General features: G+C 31.6%; 2 protein-coding genes across 4 annotated transcripts in view; one reads left to right on the top strand and one right to left on the bottom strand.

Annotated features, from left to right (window-relative positions):
- Nucleotides 1-377: 377 nt before the first annotated feature.
- LOC129229969 (ribosomal RNA processing protein 1 homolog A-like) lies at nt 378-18,573 on the bottom strand. Of its 2 annotated transcripts, none has more exons than XM_054864354.1 (9): nt 18,450-18,573; nt 17,764-17,904; nt 17,118-17,197; nt 10,254-10,397; nt 7,272-7,466; nt 6,608-6,672; nt 4,396-4,492; nt 3,286-3,383; nt 378-664 (listed from the first exon to the last, which is right to left on the bottom strand). In XM_054864354.1, exons 2-9 carry the CDS (start codon nt 17,882-17,884, stop codon nt 409-411), a joined length of 1,056 nt encoding a protein of 351 aa, XP_054720329.1. In that variant the 5' UTR covers nt 17,885-17,904; nt 18,450-18,573; the 3' UTR covers nt 378-408. The 2 variants fall into 2 exon arrangements, with proteins under 2 accessions (XP_054720329.1, XP_054720330.1); XM_054864355.1 differs by having other exon boundaries at nt 18,387-18,562.
- A 727-nt stretch (nt 18,574-19,300) lies between these two features.
- Nucleotides 19,301-20,371, top strand: part of LOC129229408 (uncharacterized protein NKAPD1-like) — an 84,679-nt gene continuing 83,608 nt past the window's right edge. For both annotated transcript variants that reach the window (XM_054863710.1, XM_054863711.1), the window contains exon 1: nt 19,301-19,559. In XM_054863710.1, the coding sequence (XP_054719685.1) occupies nt 19,494-19,559 (66 nt within the window). In that variant the 5' untranslated portion in view covers nt 19,301-19,493. The remainder of the gene's footprint in view (nt 19,560-20,371) is intronic.

The raw sequence follows: 20,371 nt of genomic DNA, 5'->3' as shown, positions 1-20,371 counted from the left end.
TTGGCTGAACGAAATTGCATAAAATTTTGAAATTATTTTTGGAAGTTAGGAAAGTGGAGAAAAATCGTCTTTCGGAAACAAACTGCTATCTATTACTAAAGCCATAAAAAAAGAAAAGAAAAAAAAGTGATGGAGGAATTGGTAGCATTAAAAATAACCATCATTATTATTAATCGGCCAGAGCCGATTAATCTTCCATCAACAACCAATTGATCGGCAACAAGTAATCGGCCACTTTGCTCTTATTGGTGCATCCATAATAATCATTAAAGTATTTTACTTCAAAATCCTATTTTTTCTTTAAAATAATCTTGGGCCAATTGCTGTGTGGGTTTTTAAGACAGAAGCAGAAGATGAAAATACATCAATTTATTTACAATCATATTGATATGTACATGTCAATTTTCTTCAGAAGTCATCACTGTCGTCATCATTATTGCTGTCATTATTGCTATCAACTTCTTCTTCCTCCTCCTCCTCACTATCACTGCCTCGTTTTCGTTTTGGTTTCTGAGATTTCTTCTCATGAGAAAAATTTTCCTCCTCCCTCACAAGAGCTAATGTTGCTCTCTCCACCGCCCTTTTCCTTAATTTGCGACTTGGTTTTCTCTTTTCAAAGAATATGGAGTCCATCGAAGAAACATTATTCTTAAAATTCTCATACCTTAAAATAAGTTTTAAAAATATGCATGAATATTGATCAGAAATACAAGTACAAAGAGAGATATCAAGCATAAAGAGAAATATTTTAAAGATGTAAATAAAATGCAACACTTTGAAAATTTGAACATTCCATCAATTTTTCCAAAAAATGAAACTTTTTAGAAAACTCAAAATATTAAAAGACCATAACTAATTTACAAGACGATTTTTATTTGAAAGCTCAAAATAAACAGGAGTCTGAAAAAAATCCACATGATATTTAGAGTAGAAAAACGGGATGGATGACTGAAAAAATTTACAGCAGAATCTCCTTTAACCAGATCTCCAGTTTATCCAGATCAAATATGTGGAATTAAAAATAAACTACATTGACTTAAATAATAATTTAAAATTGTGATAGCAAGAACGGAGCTATAAATACACCAAACATTTACTTTTTATTTTGATTAAATGTGGAGCTCCTGCCAAGGACGGATTCAGAAATGCTCCAAGGAGGGACAGTTAATTTTTTAACTTACCTCTTTCAAGGCATCTGATTTATACATGCTAAAGGTGTGAAAGAGGCTTCCACAGCATTTTTATTGAACACAGCTAAAACAAAGTGATTTAGCCAAGGAGGTGCCTGAACCAATTTCTTTCCTTTTCTGTTGATAGAGGAATTAAGAAAAAAATTGCGCTTAAGAACTTTTAAGTTCGTAATAATTCCGTTGGAATGCTTCGAAGAATCATCCCTCTAACATCATCAAACTCAGTTTAAAACTGCTTCATTGAAACTTTAATTCCAAAAAGTTTTCAGTAGAGAGATTTAAACTGTATTCTTTTCCTTATTACCAAAAATGGTCTACACTTGCGTTTTAAGACTTCAATTTGGAAAAATTGCGAGTACACGTTCCTTAAGGGAGGGGCGATCGCCCCCATCACCCCTCCCTTGTATCCGTCCTTGGCTCCTGCTTAGGTAGTACAATAAATTACAGTAATGCAACAACGTAGCGTACTTGGAGCGTCAGTTCGACACCACTGCAGCTGAACCATAAAAGTTCCAGAAAAACGATTCCATGTGTTCTTTATATAAAGCATTGTTTTTTACTCTTATTTAAGATTTTGTTTCGCTTATTCCCCATTTTGTCACCTCTGAGCAACAGTAGGATATCTTAGTGTTATTCCTAGGATTAATTGCCTTACTGCTGCTCTGAGGCGACGATATTATCCAGATTTTCGTTTGTCTGAATTGGCTTTGCTCCCAGTTAGTCTGGAGAAATGCGGTTGTACTGTATCTTGTCGCTGAAGTAAAAGAATTGTTAATTTTTTTAAACAAAATAATATAGCAATGCACAAGGAGATTTTATTTAATTATTTAAATTTGAGGTTCTCAATCGTGCACATAAATTTAAACTAATACTATCAGCCACGTAAAGTATATTTTGATAGTTGGGTTGCTCAATAGCTTTATATAAAAACTTGCTACTTACTTTTGCATAATTTTGCAACAGAGACACTACAACTAATGCAAAATAGAAATCACTAATCATTGCACAGATGCATATGACTGATTTGTTGTGTGGCTATACGCATCAGGTGCCATCAGGTGCACAAGAGGAATCACATCATTAATTACCAATATTATGTTTTACTTGCCCGCAGTAAGCAATTTTACATTAGAAATGAACACAGGTCGTAATTTTGCTATTCATACTCAAAGTGCATTAAGTAAAAATAACACCTTACACAATATTGAGCGAAAAATGAAGTACAGAATAATCCCGACTTAACGATTGTCAAGGGACTGGAAAAAGTTATCGTTAAATCAAGGAGCATAGACATTCCATGCAGTCAAATCTGGACCAATGAAACATGTTGTAAAGAGTTCCAGTGCAGATTCAAACTTTCTTGAAATGACGACACAGTTCTTGAGAAAACACAGGAGATTTATTTACACTATGTACAGGAAAGATCGTTTAACAACTACTAAACTTGCCATAGCAATTAGGCAAATATCAATTAACACTGTATACTCAAAGATGGCACATGTATTTACATCCAAATACGCAAAACAACACAGAGAAAAAAAGGCTAATACACACAGAGCAAAATACATGCTTTCCGCCCAACGGCTCAGACGAGACTGACTTTTTTTCATTCGGCACGGCTATTTATAGACATTGAAAGAGATCTCTTAAATATTCCACAAGATTCCTGAAGTTTCCTTCCATTTTTTTTTTATGCATTCACAAATCTTATCAATGAAAAATAGGGGTACCGTATACTTCAGTCGAATGTACGGGGGTTGTATATTCATTACAAGAAACTATTTACAGGTTACGATACTAAGATAATTTTAGATGAAGAATAATGGAATAAACGCCAAATTTAGCTAGATTACAATAAATTAATCACAAAAATAATTACTATTTACAGAATTTGTAACAATATCATTAAATTCAGGAAATCGTTAAATCGGGTATTGTTAAATCGAAGTTATACTGTAATTCCATCATCAATTATATGAATTTTTTACACTTTATGAGTTCATTTGAAAGAAAATAACACATTGAGAGCCCTTCCATTCTAATAAAATAATATTTAATGTTTAAAAAACACTTACATAGTGCATATTTTACTTACTCTTGAATAACATCATACATCCTACTCCTATTTAATTTTCTGATTGTTGGTTTTGTTGCATGCTCCAATAACAACTTTTGAATTTCAGTTGCATCAAACTATCAAGAGAAAAAGTTTAAATACATAACTTTTGAGACAAAAACTACTGATTTATAGAACTAAAAAACATGAAGAATTTTTACGAGATAACTGGCCTTATAAAAATCAGAGTTGACAATGGTGTAGTAGAAGTGAAACTTCAAACAACTGATTAACAGGGCCAAAGATTTTTTTTCTTTCTGCCTTACTCTTCCTCAGACCGATTTCGCTTAAGGTTTCTGCACTGAACATGCATTTTTAATTAACAATTTTTGAGCTTATTAAAATAGTTTAGGAATTTTTCAAAAGTTTTATAAATCAAATAAGCAATTTATAATGGAAGGACAAAACATTTCTGCACATCTAACTTCCAAATTCATAACAAAAGCATAATTTTTGCAGCTATAGAACTATACACCTTACTTTATTTATCAATAAAGGATAAAAACCATTAATAGGCCTAATTGTATTTCTAGTTGACTGATAACAAAAAAAAAAAAAAAAGAATCAGCACTATTTTGCTAACCAAAAAAAAAAAAAAAATTTTTTTTCTAGTTCTAGTGAAACAATTTTGGGAAAAAACATTGGTCTGCCCTTTGTTTGCAATAATTAAACACTTGAAAGCAAAATATCCAGTTTGTTAAGAATACGAAAAAATTATACATATTAAATAAGTTAAAGAAATAGAAAGAAGAACAAAAATCTTTTTATGCATTTTTGATTAAAAAAATATGCACAATTTTTAAAAATAGCTAGAAAAGTAACTGCTATAGACGAATTTAAGGATAACACTAGAATACATTAGTTGTATGAGTTACACAATACATCAACAGTAGAGAGATTGGTAGATCTGAAAAGACAATAGTTTTGAGGAGATTTTGTTAGATGAGTTTATTAAAAGTACTTTTTTTCAACTTAAATACACAGTTGCCATTGGTAAAAGTAGCATTTCATATTTAAATTGAAATTGAAAAAAAAAAAAAAAACGCTCTATCTATGCAGACAAATGTCTTTAAGAGTTGAAGGACTTACCTTTAAAACAGGGAATTCATGAAATTCTTGCTCATCAGCATCTTGATTTAATAGATATAAGAAGACATCTTTTGATACATTTTCAAGGAAAGATGAGCTGTAAAATTTTTTTTTTTATATGAAACTAAAATATACAAAGGCTAATGAGTATGCAGGCAAGGAAAAAAGTCACATGCAATCCTTCTTTTTTACTAGTTTCAATTAATTTTTACAGGTTTTTTGAAAAAATAGAAGAAACAATGTATCTTTTTTTTCATTTTTTCCCAATTCAATTAATTTTATTTCAATCAGGGAAATATTTTTTTAAACAAATATGCATTTCACATATAAAATAAAAGAAAAAAGAAATTACAAACAGAAATATATTTCACCCAGTCTATTTGAAAATCCCTGATTGATGGGAGTAAAGGCTATAACAATAGCCTGCCTAGCTCCCACCACTCAGAAAAGAACTTAATTTAGGGCCAGTTTATACATACGATAGAATTAACAAAAAATAAATGCATAATCATACAAAGAACACATAATAACAACACAAGTAATGCAGTGAAGTACGTCTAATTTTATAACGGAACCCAGGCATACTATTACAAATATGCTACTTAATCCTAAATTTACTGCAGTAGAACTGAGTATAAAATTTTTTAGCCTTTTCTTAAACAAATTTCGATTATTAATAGTTTTTAAACAGTTGGGTGAGCTGTTCCACAATCTTGGTCCGTAAGAGTTAATGCCATTAAACAATAGATTTGTTTTTGCGCTAATAGGTATAATGTTTTCACGGTTTCTAGTGGGGTAATTATGAACCATCTAAACTATGGATGTCGTTTCCTAAGAGCGATGTTTAGTTCCAGTTCGCTACCAAATGGCTAGACAAAATTCAGGATTAAGTTCAATTATCATCGAATGTGAGCCAGAGTAAGGTGGTTGAAGCTGCATAGAGGCCGTAGTAAGGGTGCAACAAGGCTCTTAAGTTACTAGTTTGGGCTCCAGAAATGTAATGAAGTTTCCTTTCAAATTATTTTATTCATTAATTTTACTATTACACAGCAGTATGTGCCAATAGTTTGTATTTACTATAGAATAGATAAATGTGGTCAAACACTGATTTCTTATAATTTGTTCAAACTTTTAAACTGAATACTGCTTTTTATTTGATTCTAAAATATTTGCAATTGCAGCGTGATGGCGGGAAAAAAAAAAAAAAAAACTTCTCAAATGCAAAATAAATTGATATTTAAAATATTTATTCCAAATTCAATGAAAAAGTATGGCTAAAAATACAGTATAGTGAAAACTGAAAAACTTTTCCAAGTATAAGAGGATGAGAAAAGTGATGACAAATTTTGTGAAGTGAATCTAAAGGAGCAGTAGGAAAGTTATAAATTTAAAACTTTTGACATTTTTTTGTACTTGATGCAATACTAATTAAAAATAAAACATGCCATACACAGTGTGAATCTTTTATTATATTTTACACTATTCATTCTTTGAACAACAAGTAAAAAACAGCTCATCCTAACACATTTTTTACTTTCCAGAAGCAAATGAAATATGATCCCTGTCAAACCACTTGACTGCGCAATTTTTAATATGAAATAGCAACTTGAAAAATATTATGTAAGAATGGGTCTAACCCCCCTCCCCCCCCCCCCCCCCCAAGTAATGGTATATAGAGAATTTTCCATGCCCCTTTCCCTCGGGACCTTTAAGTAATTAATGAATGAGCCCTTATTGAAGTATGGATTTGTAAAATTTTAAAATACAACTAAATAGCTGTAGTAAAAAATAATTTTCTTTTGTATATTTTACACATTTCTTTAAACCTGTGCTACCGTAAATATTTAGCATTTCAATTTCATTTTTAAAAATATTTATAATTTTATATGTACATTTGATCCATTAAAATGACATCAAAAATTTTTATTTTGACACCTAGAAACTTATCCCATCATGACACCTAAATTCTTATTTATAACAATGCTTTTGATTCATAAAAAAAGCCAACAACTGACCTGGCAATTGTTATCAAGTGTGTTACTAGATTAATTAGAGCCTGCATTCCCATTCTTCCTTTCTTCTTCATTTGTATCAAGTCGCCTGATAATCTTAGAGTTATCATTATGTCATTGTTAAAAAGTTTTGCAAGAGTTTATTTTCTAATTAAGTTTTACTTTTACAGAAAAATATAAACAAAAATGTTTGTACTTACTCATCACACTTCCAGAAGACAATTAAGTATGGATTTAAAAACCATGTGATCATTTCTGGAGTTAGCTGAAGAAAAAAAAAAGAAAAAAATTGTATGGAAAAGGAAACATAAAATTACATAAACAAAAGCATCATTAGTTTAAAATTAATGTATGCAATGAAAAATTATTTTGTTCTTTAAAATTTCTTTCCTTCTGCTTTTTGATCGATCAAGAAATTTTTATTATTAAGATTATTTTGAAGATTGGAAATTTAGTGGCGGGTACGGTTTAAGCGCAAAATAATTCTAAAGCCAGAACTTTGCAGAGGTAATGGATGAAATACCGATTTAGGTAATACTATTATAGGAAATAGATGTCTGGGCTTCAAAATAGAAAGATTCTTGCCCCCACCCTCCCCCTCAAAAATAAAGAACACAGTACAGTTTCATCAGTGTTAAAAAGTCTGATATTTCAGGGAAGAAGTTATCCTTTGTACTGCTGATGTTACATTTTCATAGTAAACAGAAATTTATGTTCTTTGCTTTGATTTCAGATGGGAAGATTAGTGAACTTTCTATGCCCAAGATCTTCATTTCTGAGCCAAATGCGCTATTGCAGGGGCCAATAGCACTTAACTTAAATATAACACAATATATGTTGAATATTAGCTAAAAAGTATAATACCTGTTCTGAGCCTGCTCTTGCTAGCTCTTCCATGTATATGTCACAAATATGAATTTTTAGCCCAAGAGGTGCACTTTCTGATTTTGGACTGATAACTGTTTTCTTCATAACTTTTCGAAACTGTTTCACACGTTTAAAATTCCACTCGGATCTCTTAAGAACTTCAAAACATTCCCGTAAAAATTTTCTGACAAACTAAAATAAAGGAAAATACAAAAATTATTTATGATTTACATTTCACAACATATTATTTTGCACAAACCCATTAAGTAACTGAGTACTAACAGCAATGTTATGGAGTTTCCTTGGGCCCTTAACTGTTTCTTGCCCCCCCCCCTCCCCCAATTTTGTGAGAATAATTATCACTAAGTAAAGTTTCCTAACTATTTCAATACAGAATTTCCATCACAGCAAGTTTTAAAAAAATCTATTAACTTCTATAATGAATATAGTATTTTTCAAATGAAAAAAAAAAAAGAAAAATTCTTCACAGTAACACTTTTTGCAATTTATTTATTCAAGTAAAAATGTTTCATGAAAATTGTAAATAAAACCTTCTAAAGCTTACCAAATAAGTAAATTTCACACATTTTACTGAAAGGAAAAATTGAATTTAAAGCTAATTTAGCACCAAGTTCACTTGTATTGGATTATTTTCCTTTTAAAATATATTTTCATCTATTTTAACATTACAAAACACATCTTGGTTTAAATTAACAAACTTTATGTGTGCTAGTAAGTCTTGAGATAAAGATGATTTAACACATTGACCGCAAAAAATTTAACATACCAACTTAGTTGAAACCAGTGTGTGTGTGTGCCCTTTTTAAATTACTTTTCTGTCCAAGAAGACTAACATTTAAATAAATGTTTGTGTACTGCATATGTACCCAAATTCACATAATTTAGCACTACAGTTAGTCCATCTTTTCAAACAAGCTACTAATTATCGCACAGTTGAATAGTTAAAAGTGTTAAATATGTTTCAAAATTTAATTACAAAAATACTCATTCACATGTGACATACATAAATTTGAAACTTGAAAATAAATTGGAAAACTGATCTAACTCAGAAGTTAATGCTGAACAGTTTTAAAGCTACATGATAAGCAATTGAAAGAAATGCTTTGTTGTCGGAGTCAATTGAACGCTAATTTTAACATTGCGCAGTGACTTTTTAAAGCTATTAGACCTGAGTTTTCTCAATCAGCTCATTCTTTTTTGCAAGAAATGCAGTAAAAAGCTTCTAACTTCCCTCCGAATTGTCTTGATTCTAGCAGTAAGTCATTTTCGTTAAGTTCGATTAAAACATAAGATGAGATAAAAAAAATTTCTTAATTCAAATAAATAGTTCATGAAACAGTCTTATTGCACTCATAATTTTCCTTCGATATTTTACATTTATTTTTTCAACAGAATAAAAGTACCAAGTAACTCTGAATCACTATTCACAGTTACAAATCTCTTTTGGAAACTGATTTTATACACATAACAAACTTTCATAAACCTGATAAGTGCTCTTCTTTCATCCTCCCCCCCTCCTCACACTACACAGAACTTTAAGGGCCTAGCCCAGCCATTCTAAGCTGTCACTAGATCCTAAAGATTCAAACAATAAAATTAGCAGGACATATATATATAGATTTCATAATAAAATTAAAGCAAGAGAAAACTTCATTCCATATTTAATTAATTTATTTTTTATAATTAAATAAACACTAGAAAATGTTTCAACAAGAAACAATAAATTTTAAACGCATGTTGCAGTTGAAAAGTCTTTTTAAAAAACATCTGCAAACTACAACCAACCAGTATCAATAAAACATTTTTAGTTAATTTTACTACTGTTAATTAAATTATTTTAAGACATATATTTTACACTTAAACTATCAGAAAACTGAATGGTCAAAATTAAAAGTTCCACATTTACGAATTTCAAGGTTATGCAGAATGACAAAAAAAAAAAGCTATGTGGGGGGGGGGATACTATGTAAACATATCTCCATGAAGCAGTTTTGATCCCAAAATCTCTAAATCTTAAAAGCTGCTGAAAATAAGTCTTTTCACATTGAATCAATGCAATGATGTTATTTTTTGTTTACATACAGGGTCTGCATAAAAAGTAATGAGACTCATTTTTTCCTGGTGGGACTGTACCTCTCAAGTGCACACACACTGGATAGTTTTCTAAAAAGCACATGTGTTTCGGTAGCACGAGTTTTTCAAAACTAGCCGAGAGAACGTCGAGGATGAATCTCAAACAGGGTGTCCGTCAGCCAGCAGAACGGATGCAAATGTCGATCATGTGCATGTTGTGCTTGATTTGGACCGCTGGTTAATTCTGAGAAAGATTGCAGATGAAGTTGGACTTGATAAAATTAGTTCACATAATCATCGCTGAAAACTTGAGAAATTCTGGAAACACCTGCTTCATCCTCCAAGACTTCCTGGTCCATAATGGTATCTTTCTGCCTCCCCAGCCCACCAATAGCCACTATTTAGCCCCAGCAGACTTCTTTCTATGAAAAATTACTAAAGGCGCATCACCATGGAACTCTGGATGCTGTGAAAGCGCTAGTACAAGACTTTTAAAGGACATTCTGGAAGCAGGCTACAAAGCAGCCTTCAAAGCTTAGAAGACTCTTTAAGATAAGTGTGTGCTAGGTAAAAAGTCTTATTTTGAAGAATTTTAGGAGTGAGTATTAATATCTGCAATAAATTCTTAGAACACAGCTCAGTCTCCTTACTTGCTATACAGACCCTGTAAAACTTATTTGTAGTAACATAAAAAAATAAAGATCAATATTCATCTTTTGTAAGTTTCATTTATCTTTACTGGTGAGTATAATGTGACCAGTAAGATAAACATAAACTTATAACAAAAAGCATTTTATAGTTGAAACAATTGGTTCTAGAACTGATGAAATCAATACATTTTGTTTTTAAAATTAATGAGAAAAAAGTATGTTTAAAGATTCTCACCATCATAAACTTTTCAATTCTGTATTTATCAATGCCAAACCATTCTCTTGACATGGTTTGGAAAAAAGTGTCCATATATAAAAAGGAATACTTGGTCTTTTTGAAAGCATGAATATATTTACTTATCAAATCAGCTCTTTCTTCCTGAAAATAGGTTCAGAAGAAAAAGGGAAATTAAAACATTATATACATAAAAAACTATCTAGAAAAAACATTAAAACTAAATAGGCAAACATGTTTCTTGTAGATTAATTAATTTCATTCACTCAATTATATTATTAAAAAAAGTATTTTTAAGTAAATTTTAAAATTTGAACAAAAATATCAATATTATTAAAACTTCCATCCAAATCACATGAACTGTGAGTATTTTCTGTTAGTACAGCACACTCCTGATTATTCGTGAAATTGGATGGAATGGGTACTGGACAGAGGGGATTGAAACTGAAGAGTGGGGGGGGGGGGGGGTGCAAAAAAAACAATAACTAAAAATGATAGAATTTTTAGCAGCAGCAAAAGAAATTTAAAAAAAAAAAAAGGAGGGAAAAAATACATACAAAATTTTGCTAAGGCTGGTTTTAAGAGCATATGAGTGGTAATTGATGTAAATCTAACAGCTTAACTCATATTTTTTATATGATTTTGATGAATTACGTACACAATAACTTTCCCCGAAAAAACACTTAAGCATGAATTAGACTTACATTATTTACCCTAAAGTATTTTGAGATGTCAAATGCTTGGTAATAATTTCATTAAGCAAGTATGGCTTGTTTAAGTAAAACAATCGATTTACTAATATTTAAACACTGAATTCAGACTAAAAGTTACTGCTTCTGCTAAATAATGTTTTGTAAACAGATATACCAAGTAAAACAAATAATTATGATACAAAAATTTTAACATTTCTGCTATTTTTATAATTTTTAGGTTTAGTTCATAAATTGGAAAATAAAATAAATAAATGAACCATAAAAAAGTGTGGGGAGGAATTGAGGGGTTGATCCCCCCAACCCCCACACACACACACACTGAATCACTACCATTGGTATTGGGGGGTAATTAAAATCAGGGATAGTCTGAAAAGCGCTTAAAATGTGGGGCAAATAAGATAAAAATTGTCCTTGCATAAATATATTGGACATAAAATGTGATACAAACCGTTAAAATATATGCAGTACATACATTCAAATTTAATTGCATTTTATGCAGATAAAACAATTCCTAAAACAGAATACTTTGTGATGTTTTGCAACGTAATATCATTTGACAAAAATTTTTCTGCAAGAACTTCTAGCATTGTACACAGAGAAAAGTCATAAAATAAGTTAATCATGAAAACTTTCTCAAAGTCCCCAAAAAGGCAGGCTGTAAAACCCAAACCATGTAAGATTGTTGAAATTGAATGCAAAAAAAAGCAAACATGAAATATTTTGTTAAAACCTTAGCTTGGGTCTCAAATCACTTTTTTTTTGGGGGGGGGGGGTTTACACAGTATGAGCGAGCAATCAAAATAATATTAATAAATAATAGAATAACTAAAATAATACACTAAATGAGTCGAGTTACGGCAGTACCTCAAAACTTTTCAAAATAATTGAAATAATTGAGGATGCAACGAGATTGAATCCTCAAGCCAGACACTTCATTTTCGGCGAGACACGTTTCAATGTTGGCATGTTTCCGATCCGAAACATACATTTATGGCAGAAATTCTGGTGGATGTAGAGCAATTAGGAAAAAATAAGAAAGAGAAAACCAAAATGCACGAAAAATCAGAATGTTTTCAGATTTATAAGAAATATAGGATCTCTCTGAGGTCTGAAATACTGCAACAAGGAGTAAAATTTTACAAAACAAACATACAAAGCTAGAACTCCAGTAAAAGGCAGAAAAACCTCATTCTGTATAGTGATTAAGGGCATAAAGCTTGTGCAAGCAGTCAAAGACGATTTTCTGCAAAAATATATAGAATTTCTGCAAATATCCTAATATTTTGCCCAAATTTTGCAGATTTATTTAAGTTCAAAGTGAGTCTAAAGTTTCTGCAAATGATGCAGGAAATTCCGACATTTTGCTTGAGCTTTCCGCCAATTAAGCATAATTTGCGAAAATTTCAGATTTTCTTCTAATTTCAAGTAATTTGCAGAATTATATCTTCATTTAGAAGAAATATGCAGAAAATCTGCAGTTTCTGCAGAAATTCTACGGAAATCTGCAGAAATTTCTAGATTTTCTGCAGAAAATTTGTCTGAAATTTCCTCTCATTTGAACAGAATTGTTCTGCAGCTCATGCATCTCTTCTGGGACGTACCTGATGCTAACTTTTTGGATATTTCTTTTAAGATTCAAAATCTTCAACTTTTGACAGATTTATATGATAAAAACGAACATTTAAATTTTCAGATTAAAAGCATGCTTTACTGGTTTAGTAATTTGCATAAAAATATTCTTATTAACATCATCATTGGTCAACTTTAGATTTTTTTTAAATATGCAATGATGACACGCTTTTTAATAAACAGGTCTTAGAAATTCATCGCTAATTTATATTATCAGAACTACTATCTGCTGAATTTATATTTTACTACTTGAATCTGTTGTGTAATTCTTTTCGGCAGAATGGATAATTTTTCCGCCCATATAACTACTTAATGGCAGCGGTTATCCATTCACAGGGTTCTGGCCAGAGAATATTTGGGTCCGTTAACGGACCCTTCACAAAAATCCGATCAACCAAAACGGACCTTTCACAAAATCCCGATCAAACAAAACGGACCTTTCACAAAATCCTGATCAACCAAAACGGACCCTTCACAAAATTCTGATAAACAAGAACGGATCTTTCACAAATTGTTTATTGAAAGAGCAAATCTGAAAGCAAAATAACGCATATTAGCATATTAAACCGATAATTTTTGAAACCTTTTTTGAAGTCAAATTAGAGGGATCAGCTATACAAAATCTGCTAATTTTACACAGAAAAAAAAATCGACACTCTTGTGATGCTCCTGGAAACGATAAATTGCTACTGTCAAATAAATATACTGCTTGTTTGTTTCTTGGAAAGAAATTAACAGCTGAAAAAAAGTTTGGTTTTAAATAATTTTGTTTGTTTTATCAAAGCTAATTAGCAGCGGTGTTGTTATAAACTTTTCTGAAACGACTTTGGTAAGCAGTTTTCTCCCTGCTGATGGTTTAATAAACAATAATAATATATATCAGCAAAATGAACTTAGAACTGCAAAGGGATAGTAAGGGTGGGGAAAAAATCTGATCGCATCAGATAGGGTTACCAACTTCAAAATTATCGCCATTTAACATCTGGCACGCCATTTAACATCTGGCACGTCTGGTGTTAAACCTTTATAATGACTTGATTAGAAAATATTCTCATCATTTTACCAGCTTGCCAATATTTGCGTTTTTATGGTGCTGTGCGATATTTAACTGTTGATTTGGGAGAAAATTATATGGGTTTGATTTCTCGATGCTAACAAGGATGATTAACTTTAAATAAACTGTTTTACTTGCCGTTTTTTTTCCTTAGATGCCTACATTTTGAAAAATACAATCTTTTAAACATCCAATATAAGAATCATATTTTGTTCTTTTTTCAAGCTAATTTCGCTATATTAATATGCAAATAAATGAAAAGTCTATTTTTGTTAGAACACGCATTTCAAATTTTTAAAGCAAAATTCCATTTTCTTTACGAGTCAAAAATTAAAATTCTGAATCGATGGTTTAATTTTATTTTTGCTTCAACTGTGTCCACAAATATTAATGATATGTTTATCATAGGACTCTAAAATGCAATTTAAAAATAATTTTATCTAAATTTTTTCTTTTACAAGCCGTTTTTATACCTTTGATGCCTTCACTTTGAGAATTACGATCTCTTTGCATCCTCTACGGGAACTTGATTTTTTGAAATTTTGCTGTTTAATACGCTTTGTTAAGAAGTAAACAAATAAAATCTCTTTTTATTTTTGTTAAAATCACGGAATTTATAAGTTTTAAACGAAATTCTGTGTTTAAAAGTGCCTTGGGTCAAAAAGTTAAATGCTGAACCCTCGTCTAAATTTTATTTACTTATTTATTTTGCTACCCCATTTAAATGCTGTACAGAAATATTTCTAGTATAATCCAACATAATGTAGAATGGTAGATAGATATTGCTACTTGAGGGAGCGATGCCCCCCCCCCCCGCCAAATACTAGTAAAACATCCCAGAATGATATCCTCAACATAGAGAAGAGGAAAATACTCTACTTTAAGTTTAAATGATGCAGTTTGTTCCCGCTCTAAAATTTCGATTAAACAAAAAAAATTTTTTTTTTTTTTTTTTTTTTGCGAAATTATTTGATTTTTCACAAAATTAATTCACTTTTCACAAAATTATTTTATTTTTCACAAAAAACAGACCCTGTGAAAAATCCTGGACAGACCCCTGATTCAACTCTGATGATGCGTAGTACTGAAACCCGATTGAGGGAGGAATTAGGTGGATGCAAGGTCTGGTTACCGTATTGACATGAAAGAATATGGACTGAGTTTGGATGATGGAATCGTCTTTTTTAAAACTGGGTGAGTAATCTGCTTTCTTTTATTTGCAGGTCAGAGTGGGGAGGGGGGGGGGGTTGCACAAGTTGGCAGTAGTATTTTCTTTTTTAGACTTCTAAACAATTAAACTTTCAATGTTAACTAGTGCGCTGCCGACCTCTTTAGAAACATGCAAATTTTAAGTACAACCACTGCTCCCACTCTCCTTCGATGAAGCAGGGCCCACCCATTTAATTTTTGCTGTTTAAATGTAGTTGTGTTTAAATTTGTCGGTTTTGTACTACTTTTTTGTACTACTTCTTCAAGTTCTAGCAAATCTCGTTAAAATTTATTACTAAATTTATATATGCATGTATATATATACACACACACAATACATAAAACAAATAAAAGTAGCAAAGAAAAAAAAAACACAACTTTAACTTAAAAATGGGCAAAGCAGCAATCACAAAAGTTAAGTATAATAATGGTAAGTAACAAAAAATTGTTGCTAACCGTATGCATACTTTTTAGCAAGTATGCATACTTTGCTGCTGCTTCAAAGTATGCATTATTTGGATTTTGTAATGCGTTTGCCTAACTACCCATTTGCTGTTGCTTTGTAGTTCTGGTACTTCATACTTTGAGATTTCCAATGTTGATGAGTTCAACCTCAAAGCAGCCTTTCTTTTTATTTTTCTTTGGCTTTGTTTACATATTTTTTTTTAAATCCTCCCCCCCTTTTTTAAAATGTTTTTTTCAACAGACATTGTGTCCGACAGACATTGTTCTGTTCAAACTTTGTAAATTGAAAACTTAAAAAAATTCAATAAACTATCCAGTGTTTGAACCGTTCTGTTGAAAAAAATAAGTAAAAAAAAATGTTTTAAGCTGCTTTGGTATATGGCGTATATTTATTTCAATTTGATTTATCTAATGCCTACTGAGCAGTTGTTTTTATTAACTATTTTTTCTCTTGTACTTGATGGTTTGTTCCTTCAGCCATCATACTCAAAGGATAAAAAGCATCCTCAGATATTAAGGGTAAAAACTAACTACCATCTAGAACAAACGGGAAATCCGCTGCAACATCCCCCATATGAAAAAAAATAAAACAATCGAAAGGATATCGTTTAGAAAAATTATAAAGGTAAAACCAGTTCTCTGAATAAGACGAAAAGCACTCATCCCCCCCCCCATACCCGATGTAAAATAAACACATTCTTCAACTAAAATGACTAAAAACTCTTTAAAAACGAAAAACAATTCTTTGCAATTCGAAATATTTCGCCAAATAAACAAAAAATGCAATAAATTACACTAACAAAAGCTTTAAAATGTAAACAAATGATCACACAACTCTATTGTTTATAGCCAAAGTCGCAAAGCCACCACGTTACTGTAATCCAGCCGGTCAGTGAGCGAAGCTAACTCCGACCGATTAGCGGTCCGATCTTTGGAACGAAAACTTTTAAAACTTCATATATTGTCTAATCTGCTCCTTCCACCAAAGATAAAGATCTTCCACTGCACTGAGCTTTTGTGTGCAGAACTACCCTGTTGTAATTTATCTGGTCGAAAATAAAACTTGTTTCGTCTTTAAATTCCATCATCTTTCCCTTTAATAATGTACTGATTAGTTAGATAATCCTTAAAGTCCTCTTGTTATTGGTGCCAAAACTCAGATGGATTTGAGCCGAGAAACAAATGTTGCTAGGTGCGGTACTTTCTGATCATATTTTTAGAAAAACCTAAAGCACCGATCTAGTTGCATGGTTCAACTACGACGACAAAACACACGTTTTGCATGAACCTTCCAATACTTTACTTTAAAATATATCACGGGGCCTAAAATCGTTGCTTTCAAGAGAGAGAAATGAAGGCTTCTCTCTCTCTCTCTACGTTTTATCGATTCTCCATTGACATTCAAAAAGCAGAGCTGGATTTCTTATTGTCCTTCGGCAACGGGTTAAATATTTATTTAAACTCTCGCTCAACAATAGGATAAAATAAATATTAATCATTTGGGAGATATAACCATCCAATGTTTAAATTAATTAATAATTTAACAAAAAGTTTCTGATTCGATCCATCGCGCTTTGAAGCCATGCTTGCCACAATTTAATTACACACAAAACATTTGATCAAAATCGGTTCCGCCGTTTAAAAGCCTTATGGTGACAAACGTCCGCACAGAAGATTTTTATATATTAAGATATATATAATATAAAAAGAGTTTGGGGCACCTCTGAATTCACATCAAATCACAATTTGAAATTATATAAACAATTAACTAATTATCAATTCAAATTATATTACTTGAAACAAGGGTTTGTCACAGTTCCAAAAGTAGAAAAAAAGTCCTTTCCATAGCTTTAGCATACCATCCTCTGTAAATGCTGAAAGTATCATAAAAAATAACTATGAATACAAAATTTACATGTATAAAAACAAATTATTAAATGTTATACCAACTAAATGTATTGAAAGAAAAATCACCATCAAGCTTTTAACACTGAAAAAAGATATTTCATATTATATATTCTAGAGAATGGGACAAAGCTTTGGCCATTCTACCATTTCTGTTTTCTTACAATCAATATTTATTTTTTAACATTTCTGAAAGCTAGAAACATAGCCATTCGAACATTTTAACCTTCGCACGAGTCCAATTCCTAGCCGAGCCCCATGTTTCAGACTTGACTGACACAGCCTCTTTTAAACCTAATTGTTTTGAAGGAGGTTGCCCTGTTGAATAATTGTTACCATATGCAATGGTAGTCAAATTAGTCACATGAAAAACCCGAAGAACATTTAAAATGCAATGCAAGAATCGAAACTGAAACTGCAATCTTTTTTTTTTTTGCTTCTGATTTGAAACAAAGACATATGATATGGGAAAAAAATCTGTACTTAATACACTAAAATATAATAGAAATTTTACAGGCAGAAAAACCTAAATTACCTTCATCTGCAGAAGATTTGACTGCCAACCATTTTCCAATTTGTTTCAATACTTTCTCCCTAACTTTCGGCTGGTTCGACACAAGTTTTTGAGCAAACTCTACCTCTGGCGTAAGTTCCATAGCAAAGTTTCTTTTAAGAGCTATCAAAAAAAAAAAAAAAAAAAAACATGAAAATATATACGATTTGTAATTTCTCATAAAATTCAAAGTACTATAAGGGTTAAGTCTTTCGACTCAAAACTAGCAATGAAAAGAAGAAGAGAGAATCTGCTGAAACTGAGAAATGCAAATAAGTTCTTGGAATACATAAAAAGTAGTCGAAAACTTTGTACTGCATAGTGAATAAAATATAACAACGTATATAAAGTACAAATTCAAAATGAAAAAAGGTTAAAAAACCAGCAAACAGCTGTTTCGGCACTCTAAAATACAACACAGTCATGTTCGCCTCGACTGTGTTTTAGTCGGGTTGAACCTGTCTTCGTTTTTAATTGCACTGATGATGGCATTTGTATTTTAGAGTGCCGAAACAGCTGTTTGCTGGTTTTTTAACCTTTTTTCATTTTGAATTTGTACTTTATATACGTTGTTATATTTTATTCACAAGTTCTTGGAATGTTACCAAACGTTCAATAATGCGCTAGATTTGATTTGAGGCAGCAAGTATAGATGTATTTATGTTAACCTCTTCTTCTTTTTTGGAGTGAACACAATCAACTACACAAGATCTCTGATCATCAAATGTATATTAGAAAACTCTTTAAAAATTAACAAAAATCATAACACCGTGCAGACACATTGTACACATTGATTCACAGTTACAGTTACGAGTTAAAACCTAGGTTTTGAACTTCTAAGCTTACGTTCGACGAGTTCGGCCGGTAGCTCCCGGTTAGTTAAGCACGTGACATCGAATGATCACGTGCTCCAATCCACCAATCAACAGCTTAAAATGGTAACCGCTGAGGTAACCGATAGATGATAGAACGCTGCGGTTTGTAACCGGTTACTTACCGGTATACCCTTGAGTAACCGGTTAGTAACCGCAGCGTTATTGAGAGCTACCGGTTAACTGGTCGCTTCCGATGTCGTTCTATATGAGCGTTATCGGTTGATTTACCGGTCAACCTCAACTTAAGCTGGTTGATTGGTTGAGGGAACCACGTGACATTTTTGACCAATTATAAGTATTTTTCACCTGCACTTATTCGTCTGCGCAAGTAACCGGTGATCAACCGAAAGCGTTTGATGAAGCATTGGTTCGTTACGTTACCAACCGGTTAGTAACAACTGACGTCATTGCTGTCACGTGAATAACTAACCGGTCGCTACCGGTCCTGCTCGTCAATCGTAAGCCAAAGAGCTCTTCTTTTCTTTTTTTCAATGATAACTTTTTAAAAACTTACCAAGCTGATTCTGAGTGTAATTTAAAATATTTGCTTGACATTTTATGCATTTTTTACATGTAATTCATTCAAAAGGTTAGAAAAATCGGGATAGTTTTCGCGGTAGGCAGTAGTAGTGATTGTTCAAGTGTATGGAATGTAAACATTGTAGTTTTTCAATTTATGAAGAAACTTGTCAATTTAGTAGTTCTTTATGAAAAATCTGATTCTTTTTGTTAATGTTTTAGAGCGTTATAGCTTACTAAGACGTATAATTATTGTGCCGTTAAAAAATAGACAAAGACTTAAACGATTTGTTTCGTGTTGTAAACAAAGCATTTACAATGGTTACTGAAGCTGGGAAAGAGCTTCTGCGGAATACTATTAATACTGCAAAATTTCATAATAGGGTAAGTTCGTTTTCCTTTATTTGCTGCTGATAATTTTTTTTTTGAAAACGTACTCCTTTATTTGCTGCTGATAATTTTTTTTTGAAAACGTACTCAGTTTTGTTCAATCGCTTACATAAGTTCAACTTTCATTATTATCTCTTTTTATGTGAACAGTGGTCGATCCAGGTTTTATTTTTTGGGTCCCCATTTTGTGAAAAGGCAAAATAATTTTGTGAAATTTCGTTATTTTTGTGAAAAAGCAAAATATTTTTGTGAATTTTCTTTGTTTTTGTAAAAAAGACCTTCTCGTGATTTTTTTCTTGGAAAAGATTATATTAAAGCATTTTTAGATGTCGTATCGTTATAGAAAAGCCCTAGACAGGTTTCAGGGGTGATTGCAAGTTCTTGAAGAATACATGAAAGCAGTCAAGAGAAAATGCGCTGGGGGAGGGGGGAAGTAAGACCCTTAACATTTTATTCGTAATTTGACACATACATTACATTTATTGCTTTTTACAAATATACATATGCAAGGCACACTTTCTTTAGGTGAAAGTCTCACAACAGATTTCCTGTTTGCCCCTCTCAAATACTTTAAGAGCAATGAAAATTGCACATGCTGCTGAACGTAATGATAACTCCTAATAAATACAATATGAACAGACTCAAAGATATCACATATTTCTTAACACAGAAGTGAAATACTCATTAAAGATTCCATGTATGTGTTTGAAAAACTTAAAAGTAATTAAAACCCAAAATAATACTGCACCAGCATTCAGCGTTTAATTTTTTGACTTTTGACGTTCTTACAGAGTAGGTATTTCGTT

This window comes from Uloborus diversus, chromosome 9, assembly GCF_026930045.1.
Source record: "Uloborus diversus isolate 005 chromosome 9, Udiv.v.3.1, whole genome shotgun sequence".
NCBI lineage: Eukaryota > Metazoa > Arthropoda > Arachnida > Araneae > Uloboridae > Uloborus > Uloborus diversus.
This window is presented reverse-complemented; position numbering and strand designations above follow the sequence as displayed.

Bases quoted from the DNA above. Each gene is read 5' to 3' on its own strand.
- LOC129229969 (XM_054864354.1), bottom strand. From the start codon at position 17,884: ATGGAACTTACGCCAGAGGTAGAGTTTGCTCAAAAACTTGTGTCGAAC. The intron at 17,198-17,763 runs GTAATTTAGGTT...TGATACTTTCAG, and splicing joins CAAATCTTCTGCAGATGAAG to CATTTACAGAGGATGGTATG. The intron at 665-3,285 runs GTAAGTAAAATA...ACTTATTTTAAG, and splicing joins ATGTATGATGTTATTCAAGA to GTATGAGAATTTTAAGAATA.